This window comes from Bacillus rossius, chromosome 7 (genome assembly GCF_032445375.1).
Source record: "Bacillus rossius redtenbacheri isolate Brsri chromosome 7, Brsri_v3, whole genome shotgun sequence".
NCBI classification, from domain to species: domain Eukaryota; kingdom Metazoa; phylum Arthropoda; class Insecta; order Phasmatodea; family Bacillidae; genus Bacillus; species Bacillus rossius.
Genome location: NC_086335.1, coordinates 22,069,463 through 22,093,756, shown reverse-complemented (window position 1 = coordinate 22,093,756; position 24,294 = coordinate 22,069,463). Strand labels below are relative to the sequence as shown.

The following is a 24,294-nucleotide window of genomic DNA, read 5'->3' as shown; positions in this document are numbered from 1 at the left end:
ATAAATTTACTTTTATTTGCACTCATTAATTCAAATATGTTTATTACTTTAACGAACAGATTATTTTAACTATAACTTTTATACATGTTTGCTATTTAACTTCTTCCAATCTGTGTTATTCTGTTAAAGATAGGACGATGATAGGAAAAGTAGGAAACGAATGGGAGTGTTTCAAGTTTAATGTGCCTCGAAAAAGTAAAATCGATGGTTGTTTCAATCGAGTGGAAGAGAGATAGATGCGGCACAAGCGTACAATGAGCGTAACGGGACAATGCGCGTTACGGGACACTTTTTCGTGCGTGCAGACAGCGTTCATTGATTTATTAGACGTCACGTCGAAAAATAAACACTACACAAATACACTTGTCATCCACCATCGTCAATATATTCTCGTCTTGCATCCTAATGCGTGATTCAAGAAAATAATAGCAGCCAACTGCAGATGGAAAGACATGTCCGCCACCGGAGCTAGCACTCGCACGATGATTCAAAACTAGTTGATGGTAAACTAAACACCCGCGTAGATGATACATATTACGAGATACAGATCGAGCTGCCTTGTCATTTGAACGGCTGTATAATGATCCCGCACCAAGTCCTGCTACAGACACGCTGATCTAATACAAAGTAGTGTGAACATGCAATTAGTACCTCGTGCAAGTTAAGATCCGAACAAGTGTATATTTTGACACCCTTTCCAGAACTGAGCTGTTTACAAGCATATTTGTGTTTGTTGTTTTTTACGTGACAACGTCTAATAAATCGATGAACGCCGGCTGCACGCACGAAAAAGTGTCCCGTTACGCACATGGTTCCGTTACGCTGTCCCGTTACGCACATTGTTCCGTTACGCTGTGTCTCGTTACGCTCATTGTACGCTTGCGCCGCATCTATCTCTCTTCCACTCGACTGTTTATAAAGTGAAGTGAAAAGTTAATGTGGTTTTCATTGCTTATTACAAAAACAATTTCGGCAATAAAGGTTAATTATTCTTGCATTTTAAAAATCTGATTACTAGTATAATTTCAAGTATTTATTCTTTTATTATTAAAATAAAAATGATTCAATTTTATTCATAAAGTATGCAATCATTTCATCAATGTTTTGTTATGACGTTGTCACGTTAAACTATCGTCCGTAAACCGACTTTACAGACAACCATTTTTTTTGAGGACGGGTGGGAAGAGAGAAGCCAAATGGAGCGCTGATAACTATCTTCTTTTGAAACATGAGTGACTGGGCGTATGCATTCTTGTCGTTCTCCTTTCTTCAGACCGCCGACAGAGTACACAGGCCACTTCGCTATGGTTTCACACAAAACTCGCAACGCAAGCACTACCGCTTCTTCGCCGTCTTTTACGAGCTCTTTTTAACTGTCGTGTTGCAGAAGCATGTCGTCAGCTCGAGCATAAGTACTTGCAGCGTATGCCTCCTATCTAATCTTCATCATTATTATCACTCACTGCAATCTGCGTGTATAGCATGTCAAGCTGTTCTGATAGCGTGGGTTCGAACTCTCGTTAGAAATGAGGTTGTTGGGTGTTTTCCCTTGGTTGTTTATAACTCCACATGGCTATGCTTCCTACAAAAGTTCTTATAGCACATGTAGGACTTAGCTTGTGTATTGTATGCACCGCTGTGTGTTATAATGCAAAGCACAGTTTGCATGTACGGAGAGAACGAATTAAAACCTTGTTGAGACAGAAGTTTTTTTTTTTTAATACTGGTTTGATTTCGTACCGTGCGCGCTAAATGCGTGGACGTATATTTCATGAAATCTTCAAATGCCACCTGCAATCACTAATTGAAATCACCGAACATATTTGGAGTTGTGTTGGTAACTAGCTCGTAGAATTACGACCAGCTTGGACATAACTTTGAATAATATAGATCAACAAAACGCATCTTGTTTAGCACTCGACAGAAAGTTTAGAATATTGTTTCATTTTAATTTCCTAAACTTTTTTTTAATAAATGTGCATTTCCTAGTCATAAATTAAATCAATCAGGGCCTACAAAAAAGGCCCCCTGATTGAACTTTCACGCCTGAATTATCTTTAAGCTGGCGCCACAGTATGCGCTTGAACCGGGGAATTTGTCTGCCAGTTTCTACTTGGGGATATCTTCTGGATTGTTTTATATTTTCGATTTTGATAATTCATTCGTAGTGAATTCTTGAGAGACCTGATGTGTGCACTCTTAAGAATATCGGTCATATTATGCCATGCAACGCTGCGGACATTTTAGCCGCAGCGGCAGAAAACTCAGCATATTGCGACACCAGCCTCAGCGTGTACATGTTACAGTCTGTAGTCTCCTGACTCAGCTGACAGTCTGTAGAAACCAACATTAACTAGTCGTGGCTACGCTTTAGTGTAGATATCCGCAGCTTTTATGTTGAGGAGGCAATCATCTACTGGAGGTCGGGCGAAAGTAATGTACTTTAAAATTTAATTTATTCACACTTAAACATGCTTTTATTATATAAGTGCGGTTGCTGTATTCCACTGGGTTTAAGGTTTTTTTTAAACACAAGCCGTTCTTGTAAAATAAAAAATTAAATAAACAGTTTTTAACGGTACACCGAGATTCTTAGAAGGACATTGCGCCAGAAAATGTTAGGTAGTATATATTGTTTAACTTGTAGCTGTGTCTTGTACACACAACTGATGTTTTGAAGGGGGGGGGGGCGGTGTAACTTCCCCTGGTGCCTCGCTGGATACACCACTGCACTGGTCTACATAAAGGCTGGGCGCACACAGAATCAAAGAAAAGACACGACGCGACACCACAAGACGTCTCACGATGTCGCGCGACAGCTTAACCCCCGAATTTCCGTTACGTTATTTCTTACAATATTCTTGAAATCAAATTGCTATCATTATAATCCTTAAAATATGGATTGTATAAATATAGTTCTTTCCTGTACTAATAGATCTGCATCCAGCTCCATAATGAGAAAAAAAATCTATTAAAACACTTAACATGTGAATATTTACTCAAATTAAAGTGACATTAAAAAAACAGTATTTAACTAGTAAGCTATAAGCACAAGGGAATGTACGCACACTACGGCATGCCTTTGAAATTTTTTTTATACTCTTGCTTGCGCAGAACTCTGCAGCCATCAGACCGTCAGCTCGCCACGAAATCGGAGCAGTCCATGCGATGTCGTCACCTCGCGTGTGATCGCCACAGTTTCGCGGCGTCGTGCTCTAATGTAAATAAATGCCTGTGAGTCGGCTACCATCAGACAGAATGTCGCGCTGTGTCGTGCCTCTATCGGCGTGCGCCCGGCCTGGGGAGCCATCCCAGCGACCACCAGGGAAGCACAGGACTCGGAGACCTGCGTGATCGTGTGACCGTGCCGGGACACGAGCCTGGCTAGCCGTGGTGGGAGGCGAGTGGTCTAGGCTCCGACCTCACCGCCACTTCACAACAACGGCTGTTTTAGGCAGATTTCAAAAAAAATACTACCTATTGTACAAGAAAATTTTTATATAGTTTTTCGTTTCATGGTCCATAGACCCCGAAACCATCGTCAACTCAAATTTTTATGACTTGATGTAAGTTTTTGGACGTACGCCATTGCTAAGAAATTTTTCTGTTGAAGAAAAACTAATACATAAAATAAATAAATACAAATACCCAAAAAAGACAACAAAAAAAACACTTTTCGTTTTGTCGTGTTTTTGTCTCGTTTTAACTGTTGTGCTGAATTATTTTGGGTTCAATATTTTTGTGTTGTCATCATTTGTGGTTTTTTTTTCGTTCTCTTAGTACAATTATCTTTTTTTGTTGACCATATTCCTGTTTCGGAATATTTTGTGGTGTTCATATCCTTGTTGACAACAGCTATTGTTTGCTTAATTTTTTGTGTGTTTTTTTGGTCTTTTTTGGGTATTTGTATTTATTTATTTTATTTATTAGTTTTTCTTCAACAGAAAAATTTCTTAGCAATGGCGTACGTCCAAAAACTTACATCAAGTCATGCACTCCCATTGCACAAATCTTTTAAAGATAACATCAAATTTTTATACATACATGCATATATCACAATTTTGTGGACATAACTGCAGCAATTTTTCACAAATCACTTCTAAACTGATACATAAAATCTAGTAGTCGGGTTCATTAATGGGAAAAATACTATCAAAGGGTTAGAAATGGGGAATGTTTTTTTTTTAAAAGCAGAAAAATCGCTTCAACTCCCATAATACTGAAAATAATCACATCTGTTTGAAAGTATTACAACTGCAGGAGTAATACCATAATCTCTTGTCTTAAAGGTTTTTGATACGACCAACCATAACGAAAGGGGTTGAAAAAACAAGGGTTAGAAGACAAAAACAGTCATAACTGCCTTCTTAGGCACAACATCGAATTCGTACAAATTGTGTGTTAATCTTATAATTTTCATCTAAAATTTTTGTCTGAAACAATTTCTGATAATACAAATCCTTACTGCAAGGGATTGAGAAAAAAAAACCTGGGGTTGAAATAATAAAATAAATAAAACTTTCTTTCCGTGTATTCTAATGAATTAGTGTTTATTTTAGTTTAACTTTTTATGTATTGTTGGTAACTTTTGTCTAAAGTAAATTTATATAACACATCATTACTGCAAGAGGTGGAAATAACAAGGCTAGAAATACAAAATGCCATTACTTTTATTAATATGTATACTATCAAATCCAGTATAAGTTATTGTAAATTTCTAAACTATATCAAAAACCTTGGGCTTAAACAATTTTTTTGATTAAACACCTTATTAACGTAAAAAGAGGAGTTAAAATTAAAAAATTAAAACTCTCTTAGTATCAAATTCGTAAGAATTTATTTAATGACTATCTTAATATTATATTATACCTTTGTCCAAAAATAATTTCAAACGACCACGTATTAGTGCAAGGGATGAAAAATAGTCTTTCGTGGTCAAAAATAATTGCATAACTACCTTAGTAGTCATAGCGTAATACAAAATTTGCAAAGACTTTCAATGCTGTATCCATTAAGTTAAAAACATTCATAATATTTTCTCTGCATGTAGTATGAGAACATGTTAAATCGATCTTTTTATATTGGCGAATATATATTATGTAAGTTGCATTAAGTTCTTTAAATGTTCCAAGAGTTTATAGAAGTTTCTAAAATATTGCAGAAGTAATAGGTATGTACTTCGAAATCTACCTACTCCTGTAGGCTGTGCCGAAAGGGATTATTTTATATTCAAAGGGTCGCATGCTACAGTTCTGTCAAATACTCTAGTTTTTGCCATGTTAAATGTTTTCTCGAACGGATTTTTTTATGTCGGTGAGAATGGCTTCAATAATTTTTATTCTGAAAATAAATTTAATTTTAATAAATTATATTAATTTATATTATGAAATGTTAAAAGAAAACTGTGATTATAATTTTTTAACTTAAGTAATTAATATATTCTAAATGGTAAATATTTTAATATAGTTTCTGTCTTTGAAAAACAAAATAGAACAGAATAATTAAAAACATGAATGAAATAAAAAGTTAATTTCTATAATACGGCAGCTAAAATTTTCTCAATTATTTGAATGGTGGACCAAATGCCTTTTTATCGACATTTTAATTTTTCAATGGACTTAATTTTTAAAGTACACTCACGTGTTTCCCAAATTCAACAGACTGAATTCAATAGTTGAAGTGAAAAGGTCTTTGAGTTTCTAGAATCACATTCTGATTAGAACCCAATGTGAAAAAGGATCGCTAAAACTTCACTCCATGGCATATTGTGCATTCGGTCCCAACAACCCGACATGAATACAAGTTCACAGCTCACTGGAATCTTAAGTTCTGTCACTTTAAGCCTCTGCGCATATCAGTGCGAAGTTAAAACCTCAAAAAATTGCTATTTATTTAAAAACACACCCTCTATCAGCATATAGTCTATACAATTATTTTTAAAATGAAACTATAGGCCTATACATATTTCAATTTTTTAAAGTGACCACCTTCAACAGAAACACATTTTTAAAAGTAATTAAAAATACGATTGAATTTTAATCTTTTAAAACTACTCTGATATATCCGTTATACAGTCTACCATTTTTGTATAAAATTAATTTCGATCCAACACAACAGCGTCCCACGTAAATAGTTTATGTTGATGCCAAAGTCATAGGGACCATTTATCAACATCAACTAGATTAGATATTTTTTACAGGAGAGATTGCGTATTATCAGTACCCGGATACATAAAGAAGTAATGAATGACGGATAATTAAAAAAGATTTAAGTCTTGTTCCACGTATTATAGATCACATGGACTCTGAACGACTACGATAACAAACAATACCACTCTTGGGATACAGACATTTTTCATGTCGTTTCACTTTCAATTTAGCGCAGTCCTCATAATCTTACCGATATGTAATTTCAAATCAATCTTATTTACGAATACATAATATAAATCAAATTATTATACTTGATATGAGATAGTAAACTGGCCTGCAGTGAGTGACTATGGGACCTATTTCGAGAATTTCAATTTTAGAGACAACATGAGAACAAAATACTCATTCTGACCTCGACAGACCGGTCACCGGCGCAAAAACGTTTTTGAAGTTATACTTATTTAGGCACGATACGGAAAAAAATGATTAGAATGAATTTTTACGATGCGCGCGCAGCATGAAACAAAAATTGTCAGCTATAAAAAACCCACATAAAAATAAAAATTTAAAGATGTGCTTTTAAATTATATACTTCAGTGATTTATAGTGAATACTGGTTCACATATGTAAAATATTTTTATTGTTGATATTAGTAACAGAAATTCTGTTTATAAACCTTATAAGTGTATTTTTAAGTGTATTTATATAAGTGAGGTTATTTATTAGGTATGTATAATTTATTTGCATTATAAGTTCAATTTCGTGTTTATTATTTAAGAAAAAGTTAATAATTAATAAATTCGATTAAACATTCAGCATAGTTATTGGTTTTCATTATTAATTACAATTTATCTCGATTATTTTACAAAATGAAACAATTAATTTTACACACACGTTTATATTAATATTGACTACTAAGTATTCATTTAAATTCTTTAATTTTATTGAGCTTATATTTTATCAACCATATTTATATCACTCCAGTTCGATTATTATTTTCATTTATTATGTTCATGCCGTTAAAGTTGGTATTTTATCACGCCAAGTAGGTATAACGTACAACGCGCGTACATAAGTACACGAACCCATTTTTTTTTTTTTGCAAAAGGAAGGATAATTCAAAGAATAGGCCTATTGCAGTGAACTATTGCACATAGGTGTATCAAATATGATTAAACAGTGAAAAAGATTATTAATTGAAAAATGTTCCAAATGTCGCATGTAGTTATACAATTATTAATTACTGATGTAACCGTACACTAATATATATGAAAGACTGTATCGAAAAGTATTATACAGATTGATTCATAATCCTGCCAACAAACCTTGGCTGCAAGTTCATCGGGAAAATATTAGTTAAAATCATATATACGACATACGTAATCTGCTCACCAAGCCTAATATGTATTTTTTTTTTAAATTGTGGGCTGAACAATTTTTATATTTCACTTATTAGAAAGATTTTACATGCAAAACTTAGAATGTTTATTTGAACAAGTTTTTACAGCCATCGCAAAAACTTGTCACTGTCATAAAGTGATATTAATGAAATAATTAGGGAAACAACAGGTCAGAAAAATGCATGGAAAATAAAGGTTTTACCACCAGTTGTTTCATTGAAAACTTTTTGCGACAGCGACCAGTTTTTTTGGAGGTTGCAGAATTTCGTTTAAAGTTTTTAACTTAATTTTTTTCGTAATTAACCTGTAGCCGAATTTTGTTTGAATTCTGGCCCATTCTGAGTAATTTTCTCGGTTCTGTTTATAGGAACATAGTGTTTGTTGTAAATGAGAGACTTGGTCGCTTTCTTCTACATCGTTAATCTAGATTATTACGAATTATCAAGCATACGAACGTAAATTCACGCGTTTCAGGCGTATTGCATGCGCGTGTGGAATTGCGGTGTGCACAGTAGGATGTGATTAATGACGTATGAAAATAGGAGGTGCTATAATGAAGCTAAGATGCCTTTCTTCTGTTCCCAACTCTCCATGATCGAACTGCCCTGAATTTTGCTGGTTTTGTTGCAGACTCGTTATGGCGCTCAGGTGTGTTACAGTTTCAAAAGGCTCGGTATCACTCAGTGTGTTGTTTCCGTTTCCTGTCATTACTCTTATTACAGGGATTTTCTTTTAAGTTTATTCTGAGAGCTCTCTTGCATTCTTGTTGGACCATAAATTTTCTTACCAGATATTTACCAACCATTATTTTCGGACTTCAAAAATCATGCATGTATAAAGGTTGGACTTGTAAACTTTATATAACAAGATGGAGGAACTAAATAAATGTGTCATATTTTATCATGTCACTTCAGTGTTCATGTCTTTATTTCTCTATGAACCATAAGTCAATAATTTTGTAGTTATATCTTTTAATGTAAAACTTCTTTGCTCAAGGAATGAGATATTTTGTTTAACCAATAAGGATGGTATTTTCAAATTTCATGTTTAATATTATATGACTAAAAGTTTGTAAAACAATCTGGTATTGGTCGAAGACGGTAGAACAAAAACTATTGCTGGAAAATAAAAGTTTGTTTGGAATTTTAAGTGAAAAAACGAATATGAGAATGGATATAGGAACCTTCGTAGAAGCAAGACGTGAAATTACATTACTGAAGAAATTGGAATTAAGACCTTTTGAATACTTTGAAAAATAGCATGAAATAATAGAAGAAAGTGATAATATTGATAATTTGGAAAATTATTGACCTGAAGAGGAATTACGATTTATAGGAAGATTATAAGAAACATTGCAGCGTTCCCAGGATGAAGAATATGAATCACTGCTACGAAGATTGGAAGAGATATTGAGGCGTTCCCAGGATGAAGAAAGAAATATACTGAATAATTGACAGTACGAGGCTATCCGGAAACAACGAGAGGCGTTCCCAGGACGAATACGAGGAATTGCTGAGAGGTGTTCCCAGGACGAAGACGAGGAATTGCTGAGAGGTGTTCCCAGGACGAAGACGAGGAATTGCTGAGAGGTGTTCCCAGGACGAAGACGAGGAATTGCTGAGAGGTGTTCCCAGGACGAAGACGAGGAATTGCTGAGAGGTGTTCCCAGGACGAAGACGAGGAATTGCTGAGAGGTTTTCCCAGGACGAAGACGAGGAATTGCTGAGAGGTGTTCCCAGGACGAAGACGAGGAATTGCTGAGAGGTGTTCCCAGGACGAATACGAGGAATTGCTGAGAGGTGTTCCCAGGACGAAGACGAGGAATTGCTGAGAGGTGTTCCCAGGACGAAGACGAGGAATTGCTGAGAGGTGTTCCCAGGACGAATACGAGGAATTGCTGAGAGGTGTTCCCAGGACGAAGACGAGGAATTGCTGAGAGGTGTTCCCAGGACGAAGACGAGGAATTGCTGAGAGGTGTTCCCAGGACGAAGAAAGAAATATACTGAATAATTGACAGTACGAGGCTATCCGGAAACAACGAGAGGCGTTCCCAGGACGAATACGAGGAATTGCTGAGAGGTGTTCCCAGGACGAAGACGAGGAATTGCTGAGAGGTGTTCCCAGGACGAAGACGAGGAATTGCTGAGAGGTGTTCCCAGGACGAAGACGAGGAATTGCTGAGAGGTGTTCCCAGGACGAAGACGAGGAATTGCTGAGAGGTGTTCCCAGGACGAATACGAGGAATTGCTGAGAGGTGTTCCCAGGACGAAGACGAGGAATTGCTGAGAGGTGTTCTCAGGACGAATACGAGGAATTGCTGAGAGGTGTTCCCAGGACGAAGACGAGGAATTGCTGAGAGGTGTTCCCAGGACGAATACGAGGAATTGCTGAGAGGTGTTCCCAGGACGAAGACGAGGAATTGCTGAGAGGTGTTCCCAGGACGAAGACGAGGAATTGCTGAGAGGTGTTCCCAGGACGAAGACACGGAACAGCGGAGAGGCGTTTCCAGGATGAAGACGCGGAATATTCGTTGCTGAGTTCCCGTATAATGAAGACAGAAACCGTAATGCATAGTTCTATCACACTGAACTATTCCTACAGGTCGGTCATATATTTATAAAGGAATCTAGCAAAACTTACTAGCTTTGCAAAACTAACACCGGAATAGTTAAAATCATGTAAAATCAGTTTAAATACCCCTTTCGCCCAATACCAGAATGATTAAGTCTATGACAACTTGAGTTAATGTTTAAATGTTGTATGTCATCTAATCTAACGAACTAGCGAATTTTTCCACGACATACCCAGCTCTACTTACTGAATAGTCAGTATAATGAAAAGTAATTCATTTTGTATATTAAACATTCACTGATTGAAGACTTGCAATAAAACAGGTTCAATGAGGTTGATGATATTTTACTGGTATGAAACAAATTATGAATATCAGTTGGTAGTTATTGAATGTCACTGAAAATTGATAACTTATTTTCCGATCACGATACGAATATTGTGTCATTCATATCCAAGTCAACATATTCACTTACTTTTATTGTTTACTCATAATTACAACTTCTTAGAAGTTGTTGGCGCCCACAAATTAATATAAAATGATTCGTTCTTTTGCTTTTATTCGATAAATCTATTAGAATGAGTCTAAGTACACTCGAGTTATTCAAAGTCAAATCGATTTGTACTAAGCAATAAATGTTTTGACCAAGAAAACCCGTTTACATGTGATCATAATTATAATTACTTAGATAACGTTTTACCTCATATATAAGTATAAAATTGGTTGATAAATTTTGAAACGAAGTATTAAATGCAAGAAATGATCGTAATACGTCAACAGTAAGAACAGTAATGACAAGAACCGATATGGAGCGTGAGTACGAGTGGTCCCAGCTTGAGTCAGGAAAACATTGGATATTTATATACTTTTATATATTGAACGCATATGTAGATAAATTGGCAAAATTATTTTCTAACAAGATAAAGCTAATGTTTCTTATATCGTGTAGTTTTTTTGTTACAAATTCATATATATAGTTAATAAAAACTAGTATCTTTCAACATAACTTTTGGTTACCTGGAAAATAATCAAATATATAATCAAATATATAATTAAATATATGATTAAATTTACAACCACAAACGAATATTTAACATTTTATTGAACAAATCCTCGTCAGTAATGGTATGGTCATGTCAGTAGTATATAATAGGGCATCCGGGCACAGGGTTCAGGGTGTGGTGCCTGGCGGCCGTAACGAAAAGTGCAACGGTGTTTTTAAATTTTTTAATTAAAATATGACTAATATATATATTTTTATAATTTTTACAGTTTATTTCCAAATTTCTATCTTTAAAATTACGGATTTTCAAGATGGCGGACATTATGTCATACTAACTGATGATATATGCTATGGAAAAAGTGGTGGGGGTCAGTCTGTCAGCAGCCACCATGAGGAAAGGAATAGTCGCAATATTTATTATTTTTTTGCCCTCACCGAGTTCGAACCGAGGACTCCGAGTTCCATGTCGTAAATGTAGGTTTTTAAAAATATTTTTATTAAAATTTTATTAATTGATTTTTTTATGAATTTTAATATTTTTTTTATTAAAATCTGATAATAAATAAAGATTTTCAAGATGGCGGCTGTAACAGAAATTGCAACGGTGACGTCATACTCCTAGATGACGTCTGCGGCTTAGAGTGGCTAGCTCTTAGGACTTTTAAGCCGCTTTTAGGAATTTGTGTTCTTTCTAGGGCAAAAGTATTTTGAGGTTTTTAGAAATCCAAATGTTTGAATTTTTGAGGAAGAAAACGAGAAAGTTTTCCTCGAAAAGAGAAATTTTTATTTTTTCAAATTTTTTGAGGAATGGCGGAATTTTTTTCCCCGAAAAACGGGAAATCTTGGTGAATATTGAGGATTTTTGGGTAAATTTTGGCTAATTTTGCCAAATTTTGAAGGTCAAATTCAAGGTCAAGGGTCAAGGTCACTGTCATCCAAGATGGCCTCCGTGACGTTACAATCCAATATGGCGATCGGCACCACAGGCACCACACCCTGAACCGTGTGCCCGGATGTCCAATTTTATATACTACTCATGTCATTAGATTTTGTTCAGTTTAAATTAATATATTGATTAAAATCATTATTTTAGACATATTCCATTGCTAGTTTGCACTGTATGTCAGATAAAACCCGAAGAACGGACAAAGAAAATACGAATACTCAAATACATAGAAAACAAGACAAAATCAGCAGATGTACAAATAGCGTAGAGAGTTCCGTGGAAGGAAGAATATCACAGCACAGAAGAAAACTGTGGACTGACAAAGACGAGACAGTTGTAACAAAAAACAGTAAATAAAGAACACTTTGGATAACACAGCAACAGACAGAGGAACTCAACGATGATACAGCACACAGATGATACAGCTACGCACATGCGAACCCAGCGATGATATTTAAAAAAAAAAATGGTTGTCTGTAAATTCGGTTTACATACGATAGTTTAACGTGACAACGTCATAACAAAAGATTGATGAAATGATTGCATACTTTTATGAATAAAATTGAATAATTTTTATTGAATTATCACTATTTTGTATGGATACAAAAAGGGAGTGAAACTAAATCTACAATTTAATTGATAAATTTACTTTTATTTGCACTCATTAATTCAAATATGTTTATTACTTTAACGAAGAGATTATATTAACTATAACTCTCATACATGTTTGCTTTTTAACTTCTTCCAATCTGTGTTATTCTGTTAAGGATAGGACGATGATAGGAAAAGTAGGAAACGAATGGGAGTGTTTAAAGTTTGATGTGCCTCGAAAAAGTCAAATCGATGGTTGTTCCAATCGAGTGGAAGAGAGATAGACGCGGCGCAAGCGTACAATGAGCGTAACGGGACACAGCGTAACGGGACAATGTGATTAATGGGACCCTTTTTCGTGCGTGCAGCCGGCGTTCATCGATTTATTAGACGTTGTCACTTCAAAAGGGATTCTGACAACACAACGACGACAGCACAGACGAACACAGTTCCCAAGACAAAAACAGTTGTGACGTTTCGGGAACTGAGATATCTTCCTGTCATCAGCACAAACAGCCTGAACTGTCCATAGATTTAACGTTTGAAAGCGGATGATTTTAACTTGTCCTCTTGTGTGTTCGAATTGTTCATCTTTACTTTGTCCGTTTCTCGGTTGTTTTATCTGTGTCATACAGTGCAGACTAGCAAAGGCATACAATTTAAATAATGACTTAAATCATTCTTTCTCATTGCAAGAATCATTTAAAGAACGCAAAGCTAATGGTTAGTTTAAAACGAGGCACCTTCAGCCAAGGCGTTATCTTGTTCGTTTCGCGCTCGAGTAAGCCTGACCTTGGAGCCAGCGACACACACGTGAGCCCTGCACGGAGACGGGCCCAGCTGAGCACCGCGTGAGGGAAGTGTGACGGCAGTATGTGGAGAAGCCTAACATGTACATCAAGTTCTGTCCCTGCCCGAACACGCCCGAATATTCACCTTCGGCCAACCTCGGGATTTGTATTATTTTTGCGCAGGAAAAATGAATTCAAATATTGAAAGTGGTCGGTTAGGTTAGCTACATTAAAACACTTTAAAACACTACGGACGGTTATTTAGGTTAGTATAGCTGCATTAAAATAAACAGAGAAATATAAATATATATGTAAATAAACCCGAGGTTGGCCGAAGGTTCTCTCAGCTACAGGTGCAAGATGATAGCACCTGGAGTATGACAAAGCGATTCCTTCATAAGATAGATAAAATACCTCCGCTACAAACTCGCACTGGGTTCGCTTTTACACCGACAGACAAGGCACAAGCCTTCGCGAATACCCTTGAATTAGCCTTTCAACCTAATATCGAACCCTGTGACCCGCAATTTAATGCCAGAATATACAGAGACCTTACAATTAAACTTAATCAGCCTTTAACTTCAAAACCTTACTTAACTCAATATCAGGAAGTTAAACAGGCTATCAGGCGTATGAAACCACGTAAGGCACCGAGAAACGATGGCATTCAGGCAGTAGTCCTTAAGAAACTGCCCGACGAAATTTTGGAATACCTAGCTCAATTAATAAATGGAATACTTAAACTACAGTATTTTCCATTGCAGAGGAAAGAAGCGAATGTGATAGTTTTTCATAAATCCGGAAAATATAAGACACTGCCCCAAAATTATAGGCCCATTAGACTGCTGAGTACATTGTCAAAAGTAGCTGAATGCATAATAATTCTGCAGCGACTGAATGCTCACATTAAAGAAAATAACGTACTGCCGGACGAACAATTTGGTTCTCGCAGCGCGCATTCAACAACGCATCAACTGGTCCGTATGACAGAACAAATAATAACTGCGTTCAATCAGAATAGCTATAATCTCGCAGCGTTTTTGGACATAGAAAAAGCCTTTGATAGAGTACTTCACGAAGTCTTAATTTATAAATTATATAAAACTGGCTTCCCCGATTGTTATATTAAATTACTGGCCTCGTATTTGTAAAATCGATCGTTTAGAGTCACGACAGAAGGAGCACAGTCCGATTTAAAAATAATTAAAGCAGGAGTCCCACAAGGCAGCATTTTGGGGCCGGTTTTATTCAATATTTATATCCATGATATGCCTAAGCCCGCACACCGATCAGTTCAGTTTGGCTGCTACGCGGACAATACGGTATTGTTTAGCAGATCTAGTATTCTAGAACTCGCAGCAGACAGATTGCAAACCGCGTTAAATTCAATAGAACAGTGGTGCACAAAATGGCGAATTAAGGTAAACCCTACTAAATCAGAAGCTATAGTTTTTACGCGTAAACATCTCCCGCCACTCGAAGATAGACCACGACTAACACTTTTCAATGAGCAAATTCCTCACAAAAATGTTGTTAAATATTTAGGCGTGCACATGGATAGGAAACTACTATGGCGCGATCACATAGAGGCGAAAAGAAAAACAGCTTTCACTAGGCTCATGGCCCTCTACCCCGTCATGAGCAGACGTTTAGGTAGCTCTGTTAAAAACGGAATAATAATTTATAACGCACTAATAAAACCAATAATCACGTATGCAGCGCCGGTGTGGGCAACAGCAGCGGAATCTCACTTAATCAAGCTACAGAGAATTCAGAATAAGAGTATTCGTATTGCGACAGATGCGCCTGTGTATTGTCCCGTAAGGGCTATGCACAGAGAGCTCAAACTCGAACTTTTAAAACATTATTATTTCCGAACTGCGCAAAAATTCTATGATAAATGTTCCATAAGCAGAAACCCGTATATTTCATCACTGGGCGAACAAGATCCAGAGTTGCATGGAAAATATAAAATGCCAAATTAAATCTTGGCTCACAAACCTCCGTAGTGTGCTGTGGCTGGCTGAGCGATCGGCCAATCAGTCTCCCGCGAGTTGAAACTTAAATTATAGACATTAATGAAATAATTTGCTAATTCAAAATGGTCCGAATCACGCAGGTGTAGGTTTGGCTCCCGGGAGTTTCACTGCCTGTGCTGTTAGGGCTGACTCCCTATGTTCGATGGGCATGGCCCGCCTGGCAGGCTTCACCTCCAGTGCCGGTTGTGTTTCTGAAAGACATGGGATTTTGAATTGCAAGCTTGCAACAATACCAAAATGCGAATAGGTCTTGACTTAATTCACCTGTAACTTTATACACCGACAGTTCCTCTATATTTAACTAGTAGTATAGTAGTAGATATTAGAGATTTGTAAATTAGTAATAAGTCCTAGATACTAAGTAATAGTCATAAAAATATATATTTCTAAAATAATAATTAAAAAAAACTAAAAAAATAATAAAATAAAAATAATATTTATAGTTATTATTTTAGTTTTATCTTAAGCACTGCACGTCCATCCCTGAGTTGGGTGTTTGCATATTTCGTAACGAAATGCCTAATTTGTGTCATTTATCTGTTCTGTCTTAGTTTCTTAGTTTTTTAGGTGCTGACTGGCGGCGGAGTGAGTGGTCAGTGCAACCACTCACCACCAGGGGCGCTTGCGTCCCTGGTCAAATATTCCAGATACAAATAAAATTCAAAGTGGACCACGAGTCCAAGTGCCCAACCCCCGCATGGTAGACTCTTTTCTACTGTGTCAAACACTTCACCCAGACCATCCTATGTCTCCTGTAAATTCCTAAACGTAATGCATGCATGCCAATTTGCATCCCGCATGAATGTGCCCAGGGTTTTCCCTGTGTCTATGCAGGTTTTACCTGGGCCCAACCTATCTCTAGTTATAGTCTAGATTTAAGAGTGAGGGGAGTTAGTCATGGCGCCAATCGCTGCCATGGCTGGCCAATGCCCTCCTAGCACATGATGCATGCGACCCTCTCCTTGCATGGCTAATCCCAGCATGACTAGGCGTATAGGCTTCGGCCTGAGACGCACCTAGGTCCCTCCCTAACCCGGACCCCTCCAAAATACACTTAGTTTTAGTTAGGTTAGGAAAAAAAATTGTGGCGCACACGTGCCTCGTCCCTGCCCCGCGGAGTAATCTTATCTCCTCCGTCTGTCTGCCCTCGCGCGCCGCCTGGCGCTTCACCGAGGCTTAACTCCTCGTCTGCTGACACCATTGTGTGCGCGTCGCGTTGAGGCCCGTCTAGTCCCGGGCGAATCTGTGTTGGCGAAGGCGAAGATATCGCCGACGTTTCGGTCGACGTTGCAGTCACCATCATCAGGGCAGCAGATACCTACTGAGCTTCTAACAAATTCTCCTGCCTTTTAATACTTTCGCCATAGAGGGCAATGTTTCCCGATCGGTCGCAGTCATAGGCCAATCGGAGTCTTCCTTTTTTTTCTGAATTGGTGAATTATCCGACAAGAACACGGCTACAACCCAGAAGCCAAGCTACTTCAGACAATGGCTGTGAAAGCCTGCGCACTTTATTCATTTTTTTTTTCTGGTTGGCCTGTTGGTTTGGCCAAACGTAGCTGCGACTCTGTGACTGGTCGTGGGTGCTGGCCAATCAGTGGCCTCTTCTTTTCTGGTTGGATGGTACGTTTGGCCAACCAGAGGCGATCTGTCTTTTGCTGAATTCTCTCAGGCGGGGAACTTGCGATGAACTCAGTAGGTAACTGCTACCCAAATGATGGCGACTGCAACATCGGCCGAAACGTTTGTGATGTCTTTTTCATTTAATGCGGCAACAACTCATAAGGCAAGCAACTCCAGAGACAATGGCAGTGAAAGCCTGCGATCTTTATGTATTTGTGTTAGTGAAGTAGAATGATAAAGTCGACTTTCGCTGGTGCTTCAAGCGTGCTATCGCCTCTAAGCGCAAGGCTGTGGACTGGCGCGTAGTCTTTTCGTCGTGCACTGAACAACTTTGAGTTTTGAGTGGTAACCCCAACATTATATGGTGAAGAAATGTAGATGAAGGTGTAACGTAAGTCCCTTGATTGCTTTGAAGAATCTACCGAATGTTAAATGTTTGAAAACGAAATACGGAAACAAAAGTACTCCTCCGTCCTCGGCGTATTTTTAACTGCTTTTCGAAAACCGACACTACACTCTGATATCTTAGCAGTTTTTAAACCGCGTGGTTTTACTGAAGCTCGGCACACCGCATGTGTTCCTGGGTAGGCGAGGGTCTTAAGGAGGATTAGTCCCCGCCATCTTGGAATTTTCCGACTATTAGCTATAATTCTAGCTTTGAACTATTTATCGTAATTTTTGGAGTGTATAGGAATAAATCATATCTCCCATACCTTCACTTCCTTTGTTGCAACCGCATATTTACTAACACGCTCTAGTCTGTAGGGATCGCGAGGAGATAGACTTATTATTTCACGCGGTAAACTACAACTCTCATGATAATCACACCAAGTTCACAAGTTGTGACTTCAACAAGAATCCAAAGCTAAGTTCTAGGCCATGTCAAACCTAGAAATTTAGCCTGGCAGCTTTATTGCAAGCGATATCAAAATTTTTTTGGTGGCAATGTGGCGAGGCCTTATCCCCATAACTCGTCTGTTCAGTCAGTAGCGTCATAACAAACTGTCGTGATCGCTCACACATAGTTTATTATCTCCAGCTGGCCACTGAACTAACATCAGTTGCAGCTGGGCAACTCGACATGGGAGTAAAAAACTACACTAATGATACTGTGTTTTATATCAACTGCTGTATGCGTGTGGCCCGAAAGAAAACTGAAGGTTAATTTATTTCGAGTGGGGGACTTTTTCCAACAGACATAAGCGCATAACATTGTAACTCTACTTAAGTTTTGTCTGGCTTTTATAACTCTTAGTAAAAGTTAGAGGAAAAAATTTTGGTCTGAGTCAGTTTCGAATTTATGGCGCAAAAGAATTTTTTTTTTTACATAATCAGCAATGATGCAGAAATCAGTGAATTCTGACTTTTGCGCGTTTATTTCTGATATACATATTGTTCAGGACCCTATTAACTACAATTTTACAGTCAAAATTGTGATAAAAATGTGTCAAAAAATTACCTAAATTATTCTGAGGAAACAGTTTTTCTTTTACCATTTTATTAAGTACATGTAAAAACAAAAAGACACCAATATAAAAAGTAAAATTTTAAATTTGGTCTTCATCGCAGATAATTTCGAGTATTCAATTAACTACGACCAAACGTTGCGCGTTTCTGATATATTGTAGATATAGAAGTGTGTATAATTTCTGTGCGGTTGATTATAAATTGCTTAGCAGCTAACGAAAGTAGAGAAACGATGAATAGTTTTTTTGGCTTCCTCTAAATTCTTACCTATATGTATTTGTTTGGTAGTTGTTCAGAGCCGATAGATCATTTATTTCAAAATTTTCGTATTAATAAGTGGCTTCTGATAACGAGTACCATTTAAAAATTATTGCAAGGGTAATGTTCTGGCTTAATTTTAACACATTTTTTAAAGATTGATTATTTCTACATCGAATTTTCCAAGGTTACTTAGAGGTAAATAATTTTTGTATGCCATTCGGGTGCAGGGGATTTTCCCTCCTGCCATGGAAGGGTGAATAAAAGAAAGACATTGTAGAGGCAGGTCCAGGCTGGACTAAAATGTGCAAATGGAGAATATTGGATTTAAATTATACATACAGTTGAAGAAAGTGGTTCAAGACGTGGAAGGTAGGAGAACTACTGCCAAACAACCTCAGGGTGCACAATCTTCCGCCATGAAATGATATGCTCTTTGCTTGCATTCTCTCAGAGACGTGCTACTGTTGGAAACACTGAGAGAAGAATCATTAGAGACTGAAACTCTGCAACACTGTCTCGCTCGTAGAATCGAAGATGTGTATGAAGAGCGAGTTAGTGTCTTCCTTATAGCACTCCAGTACTTGTGCATCTTGCGCCCACTTCAGTGCGGTTCAGTCTCCAATATTACTTCTTTTTAGTGATCCTGATCCGTATGTCCGCATTCGGAGAGTTCATCTTAAAAGAAAATGTGTTTTTTTATATTTGTTATTTTATTTTGAATAATTTTTTTCTCTAGTGTAATTAAAAGGTAGTTTCTGGATATATGTAGGGATTTAAGTATGGTACTTCCTACAAAGAAATCTTTTATCTATACTACTTCCTGAAATAAATTTACCCAAAAAATAATATTCTTTGAGAAAAATTACAAGTTACGACAATCTAGCAATCACTTGGTTATATTGATCTGGATGCCAACTAATCCTAGACCTTTAACTTGACATTAATAAACTGAGTTAAGTTACTTTACTTTTGAAAAATTATCAAATAGTTTGAGATGATTCAGCGTTTTATTTAAAGCAAGTCACAGAGTTACAACGTCATAATTAACAGCGTCAGACACTCTGACATGTTGCGCTACCTAACTTTCACAAACATATACTGAAAATCAGAAAGTAACCCCCAGCTTGTTAATAATATCCTAAATAGAGTTGCCTGAGATTAGTAATGAAGGGAATAGTAAAATCTTAAAATTCACACAAGCAATTAAATGTCTAAACTAGGAAACTTGTAATAGCAGAAATATTATTACATGTAACACAACTAGTAACTAAAACTCTCAACTTTAAAATATGACTACTTGGGGAAGTTAACGTTAAGAGTAAGGAGTATAGCAACAATCAATAAATAAAGCAAAAGTTATCATTTTAATTAAACTTCACCACATACTGCAAATGTATGAGGTGTAAAATTAGATTTGATTTTCGGATACCATCAACTACTCTTATATTTAATACATATACCTGGTTACACACTCTTCCGAAATTTAACACATACATTTTGTAGTGTTTTTTCGTTAAGACATTAACGATGCATGAGAACTTTGCTGTGTACTAGTAGATTCAATCGTCGGTTTCGGGAAACTAGTGTAGCTGGTATTCACCTCAATTTGATCGCACAGGTATCGCCAGTATCACTTTCCGATGGGGAGACTCTCCCCTACTCACAGAACTCTTGGTACTCCCGTGGAGGTTGACGTCGTCGCTTTTATACCCGTGGTGCCCTTCTTGAAGGGACAAGAGTAGCTGTGAAGAGTAGCGTCTTCCCGGACCGACCCGACAACTGAAACACCCAGAATAGCGACGCTTATTCACGCCACTCCTCGCGGCGGCTTTTGTAAGCCCGGAATCCCCAGGCCGCTAAAGGTGACAATATCCCGTGGCGTGATAGTGTGCGGGGAGTGTAATCCGGGCAGGCACGCGTGGCATGCCTTACGTCAATGGTCGTCCCGTGACGTCAGAGGCTGTGCGTGGCCGCCAGCCCGTTCCGAACCTGGCGCGCTCCGAGGTATAGTCCCTCGCGTTCGTAACAATATGTTCATTAACAAAATATTGCTTGTTTTGACAGTCACTGCCCCATTGTTCCCGAACACTGTGTACATGAGTAGTCACTCCAGTAAATACTAAATTAGTTCCTCACAATAGACTATGGAGAATTCCTTTCCCCATATCCCCGAGTTGAAGTGTTTGTGACTGGAGCTAAAGACTTCGCCGTCAACTAGACGTTCAACTTAACAATGACTACGTTCAACTTGAACAATGACTACGTTGAAAGCCCAGGCCTTGGCTTAGTTCGTGTGGGTTTTACCTTCTGTGACTTCCTCGACCAAGCAGTAACAGCGTTTTTAGTACTGGAATGAGATATAACCTTATTTAAGTAGTCTATAACAAGTAGTCTACAACAAAATGGATCTTCTTGAGGGTGTGAAGAAACTCCTGCTCTTGGGCCACTACTACATATCTCACACTGACTGGATAAGCGCGTCTAGAGCTCTAGACTTACGAAGTTTTATTATCTTATACCTTAATTTTACACGTATGATTGATATGCAAGTAAATTAAACACATTTAATTAGTAGCCTACAAATTTAAGTATTCGCATTAAATGCAATTAGACGTTTATTTTGATTTTGATTCACATAATTCCTTTTTTTTTAGCAGTGATTAGTTCGTGTGGCAAATATTTAACTGCTCATACGTTCTACGCCTTCAACATTTTACCTGTATATAACAAAACAAGCAAATATTCTATAGGCTAATACCGGACGTTTCAATATTTTTGTGTTTAAACATGGCGTTGTTTTCATGTCAGTCCGATAGATGGCAGACTATATGCCCAGCAAGTACAAATGTTTGATTAACATGCTACCATTATATTGACAGCTAAAATAGCTCTTTTTCCCTTAGGTATGTATTGGATGGCTTCTAAAGATTAATGAAGCGGCCAATGTGTTTAAATTTAAAGGAATATGTTTTTATTTTATTTTTTTTCTGTCATGTGCACCTTATTAGGGTAATAATAATATGTGAAAAATATTTGTTTTTGAATGAGAAAGAACGTTTTACAACTATGACGAAGTGGGATTGATCTGAGAATTTGCCGGCTACAAGCTACTATTTAGTGTTTGAACTACCATGAACTTCTTACCAAGATGCAATGTATAAAATTGCTCATGTTGAATTTCGGCCTGGAATGATAGAAGATCAAGATCATCACCCGATTAAGCATTATCTGCAACTAAGATTTACTAAATTACATATACATGTATATTGCTTCATCCCATTATTTATTGTTAGGTGGATGTAAAGGACAAATTGTTCGTCGAAATTGTTTAACCTATAGTCTATCTTGATGGTGTAATTTTAAGTACATTTCTGATTGAAGATACTTGTTCCAGAGATCTCAAATATTGTGAGTTAGATGGTTTAGTCTATAATGTAAGCTAGGCTAAAAAATTTAATTTATTTCTTTATTTGGATTACATATAAATACCATTTTGAGAAGATAATTTTTATGTGAATTAGAATACTTTTAACTAGAACGTAAAATAACGTTGGTCAGTTGCAATTATGTTTATAAACATTTTAAATTATAATGATCAGTGAAAGTTTTATGAAATTATTATGATTACAATTTTGGGTTAAAATAAAAAAATAATAAATATTACAATTTGATACATAATTACACTGTTTGGATGACTTTTAATTCCAGGAATACACAGCTCACATAATTATTGAACTTTTGATATTTAAGTGAATTGAGACGAAATTGTGTGATTTTAGGGTGTATAAATTGTGAATTATACTTATTCTCAGTGTTAAGTTTGTGTAAATGCCAATGAGATATAATATTGTTTTGACTCCTGTTCTTGTTCAGAGCAACCGTAGTGTGATTATGTCATAAATATAATAGGACACATTGATTTCACCTCAATATGCATATCTTAGTTCAATATAAAAATTGATTTGTTAACTAAATAAAATCTGTAATAAACTGATTTTATTTATCTTATAACCATTCATAAATCTTTAAATTCAAACCATAAATTTGTTATAAATTTCTTCACATTATTTTAATTCGTATCTCATTCATTCATGCTGCATTCGTATCTTAGGTTATTCAAACTAAATTTAAAATATATTTCCCCAGTAATTTGTATTTTATTCTAGCTCTCATTGGTATATATGCACATTCAAACAATCATTCTTTTCTGTGTTCATTAGTAATACTTAATAGGTATTTTTATTCAAGACAAAATACAAAATGTTTTAATCCTTTAGTAATATATAATAAAATTCATTAATGTTTGTAGCCCTCGACCTGTGAAGTAACACAGTGTGTGTGTGTGCGTGTGTTTCAGTCGCTAGGGAACCACGAGTTCGACGATGGAGTGGCGGGTCTGCTGCCCTTCATCAACAACGTGACCTGTCCCGTGCTCTGCTCCAACCTCGACCTGCGCGACGAGCCCGCGCTGGCCGCCACCCCGCTCGCCAACTCCACCGTGATCACCGTGCGCGGGGTCAAAGTGGGCGTCATTGGCTACCTCACGCCTGACACCAAGGTCAGTCGGCTACCTCCCGCCCGACTCCAAGGTCAGTCATCTACCTCCCGCCCGACTCCAAGGTCAGTCATCTACCTCCCGCCCGACTCCAAGGTCAGTCATCTACCTCCCGCCCGACTCCAAGGTCAGTCATCTACCTCCCGCCCGACTCCAAGGTCAGTCATCTACCTCCCGCCCGACCCCAAGGTCAGTCATCTACCTCCCGCCCGACCCCAAGGTCAGTCATCTACCTCCCGCCCGACTCCAAGGTCAGTCATCTACCTCCCGCCCGACTCCAAGGTCAGTCATCTACCTCCCGCCCGACTCCAAGGTCAGTCATCTACCTCCCGCCCGACTCCAAGGTCAGTCATCTACCTCCCGCCCGACTCCAAGGTCAGTCATCTACCTCCCGCCCGACTCCAAGGTCAGTCATCTACCTCCCGCCCGACTCCAAGGTCAGTCATCTACCTCCCGCCCGACTCCAAGGTCAGTCATCTACCTCCCGCCCGACTCCAAGGTCAGTCATCTACCTCCCGCCCGACTCCAAGGTCAGTCATCTACCTCCCGCCCGACTCCAAGGTCAGTCATCTACCTCCCGCCCGACTCCAAGGTCAGTCATCTACCTCCCGCCCGACTCCAAGGTCAGTCATCTACCTCCCGCCCGACTCCAAGGTCAGTCATCTACCTCCCGCCCGACTCCAAGGTCAGTCATCTACCTCCCGCCCGACTCCAAGGTCAGTCATCTACCTCCCGCCCGACTCCAAGGTCAGTCATCTACCTCCCGCCCGACTCCAAGGTCAGTCATCTACCTCCCGCCCGACTCCAAGGTCAGTCATCTACCTCCCGCCCGACCCCAAGGTCAGTCATCTACCTCCCGCCCGACCCCAAGGTCAGTCATCTACCTCCCGCCCTACACCA

At 37.9% G+C, this 24,294-nt stretch overlaps 1 protein-coding gene across 1 annotated transcript in view; it reads left to right on the top strand.

Annotated features, from left to right (window-relative positions):
- LOC134533718 (protein 5NUC-like) overlaps positions 1-24,294 on the top strand; it is a 116,857-nt gene that overhangs the window by 44,073 nt on the left and 48,490 nt on the right. The window contains exon 2 of the mRNA XM_063371299.1: positions 23,197-23,397. Coding sequence (XP_063227369.1) covers positions 23,197-23,397 — 201 coding nt within the window. The remainder of the gene's footprint in view (positions 1-23,196; positions 23,398-24,294) is intronic.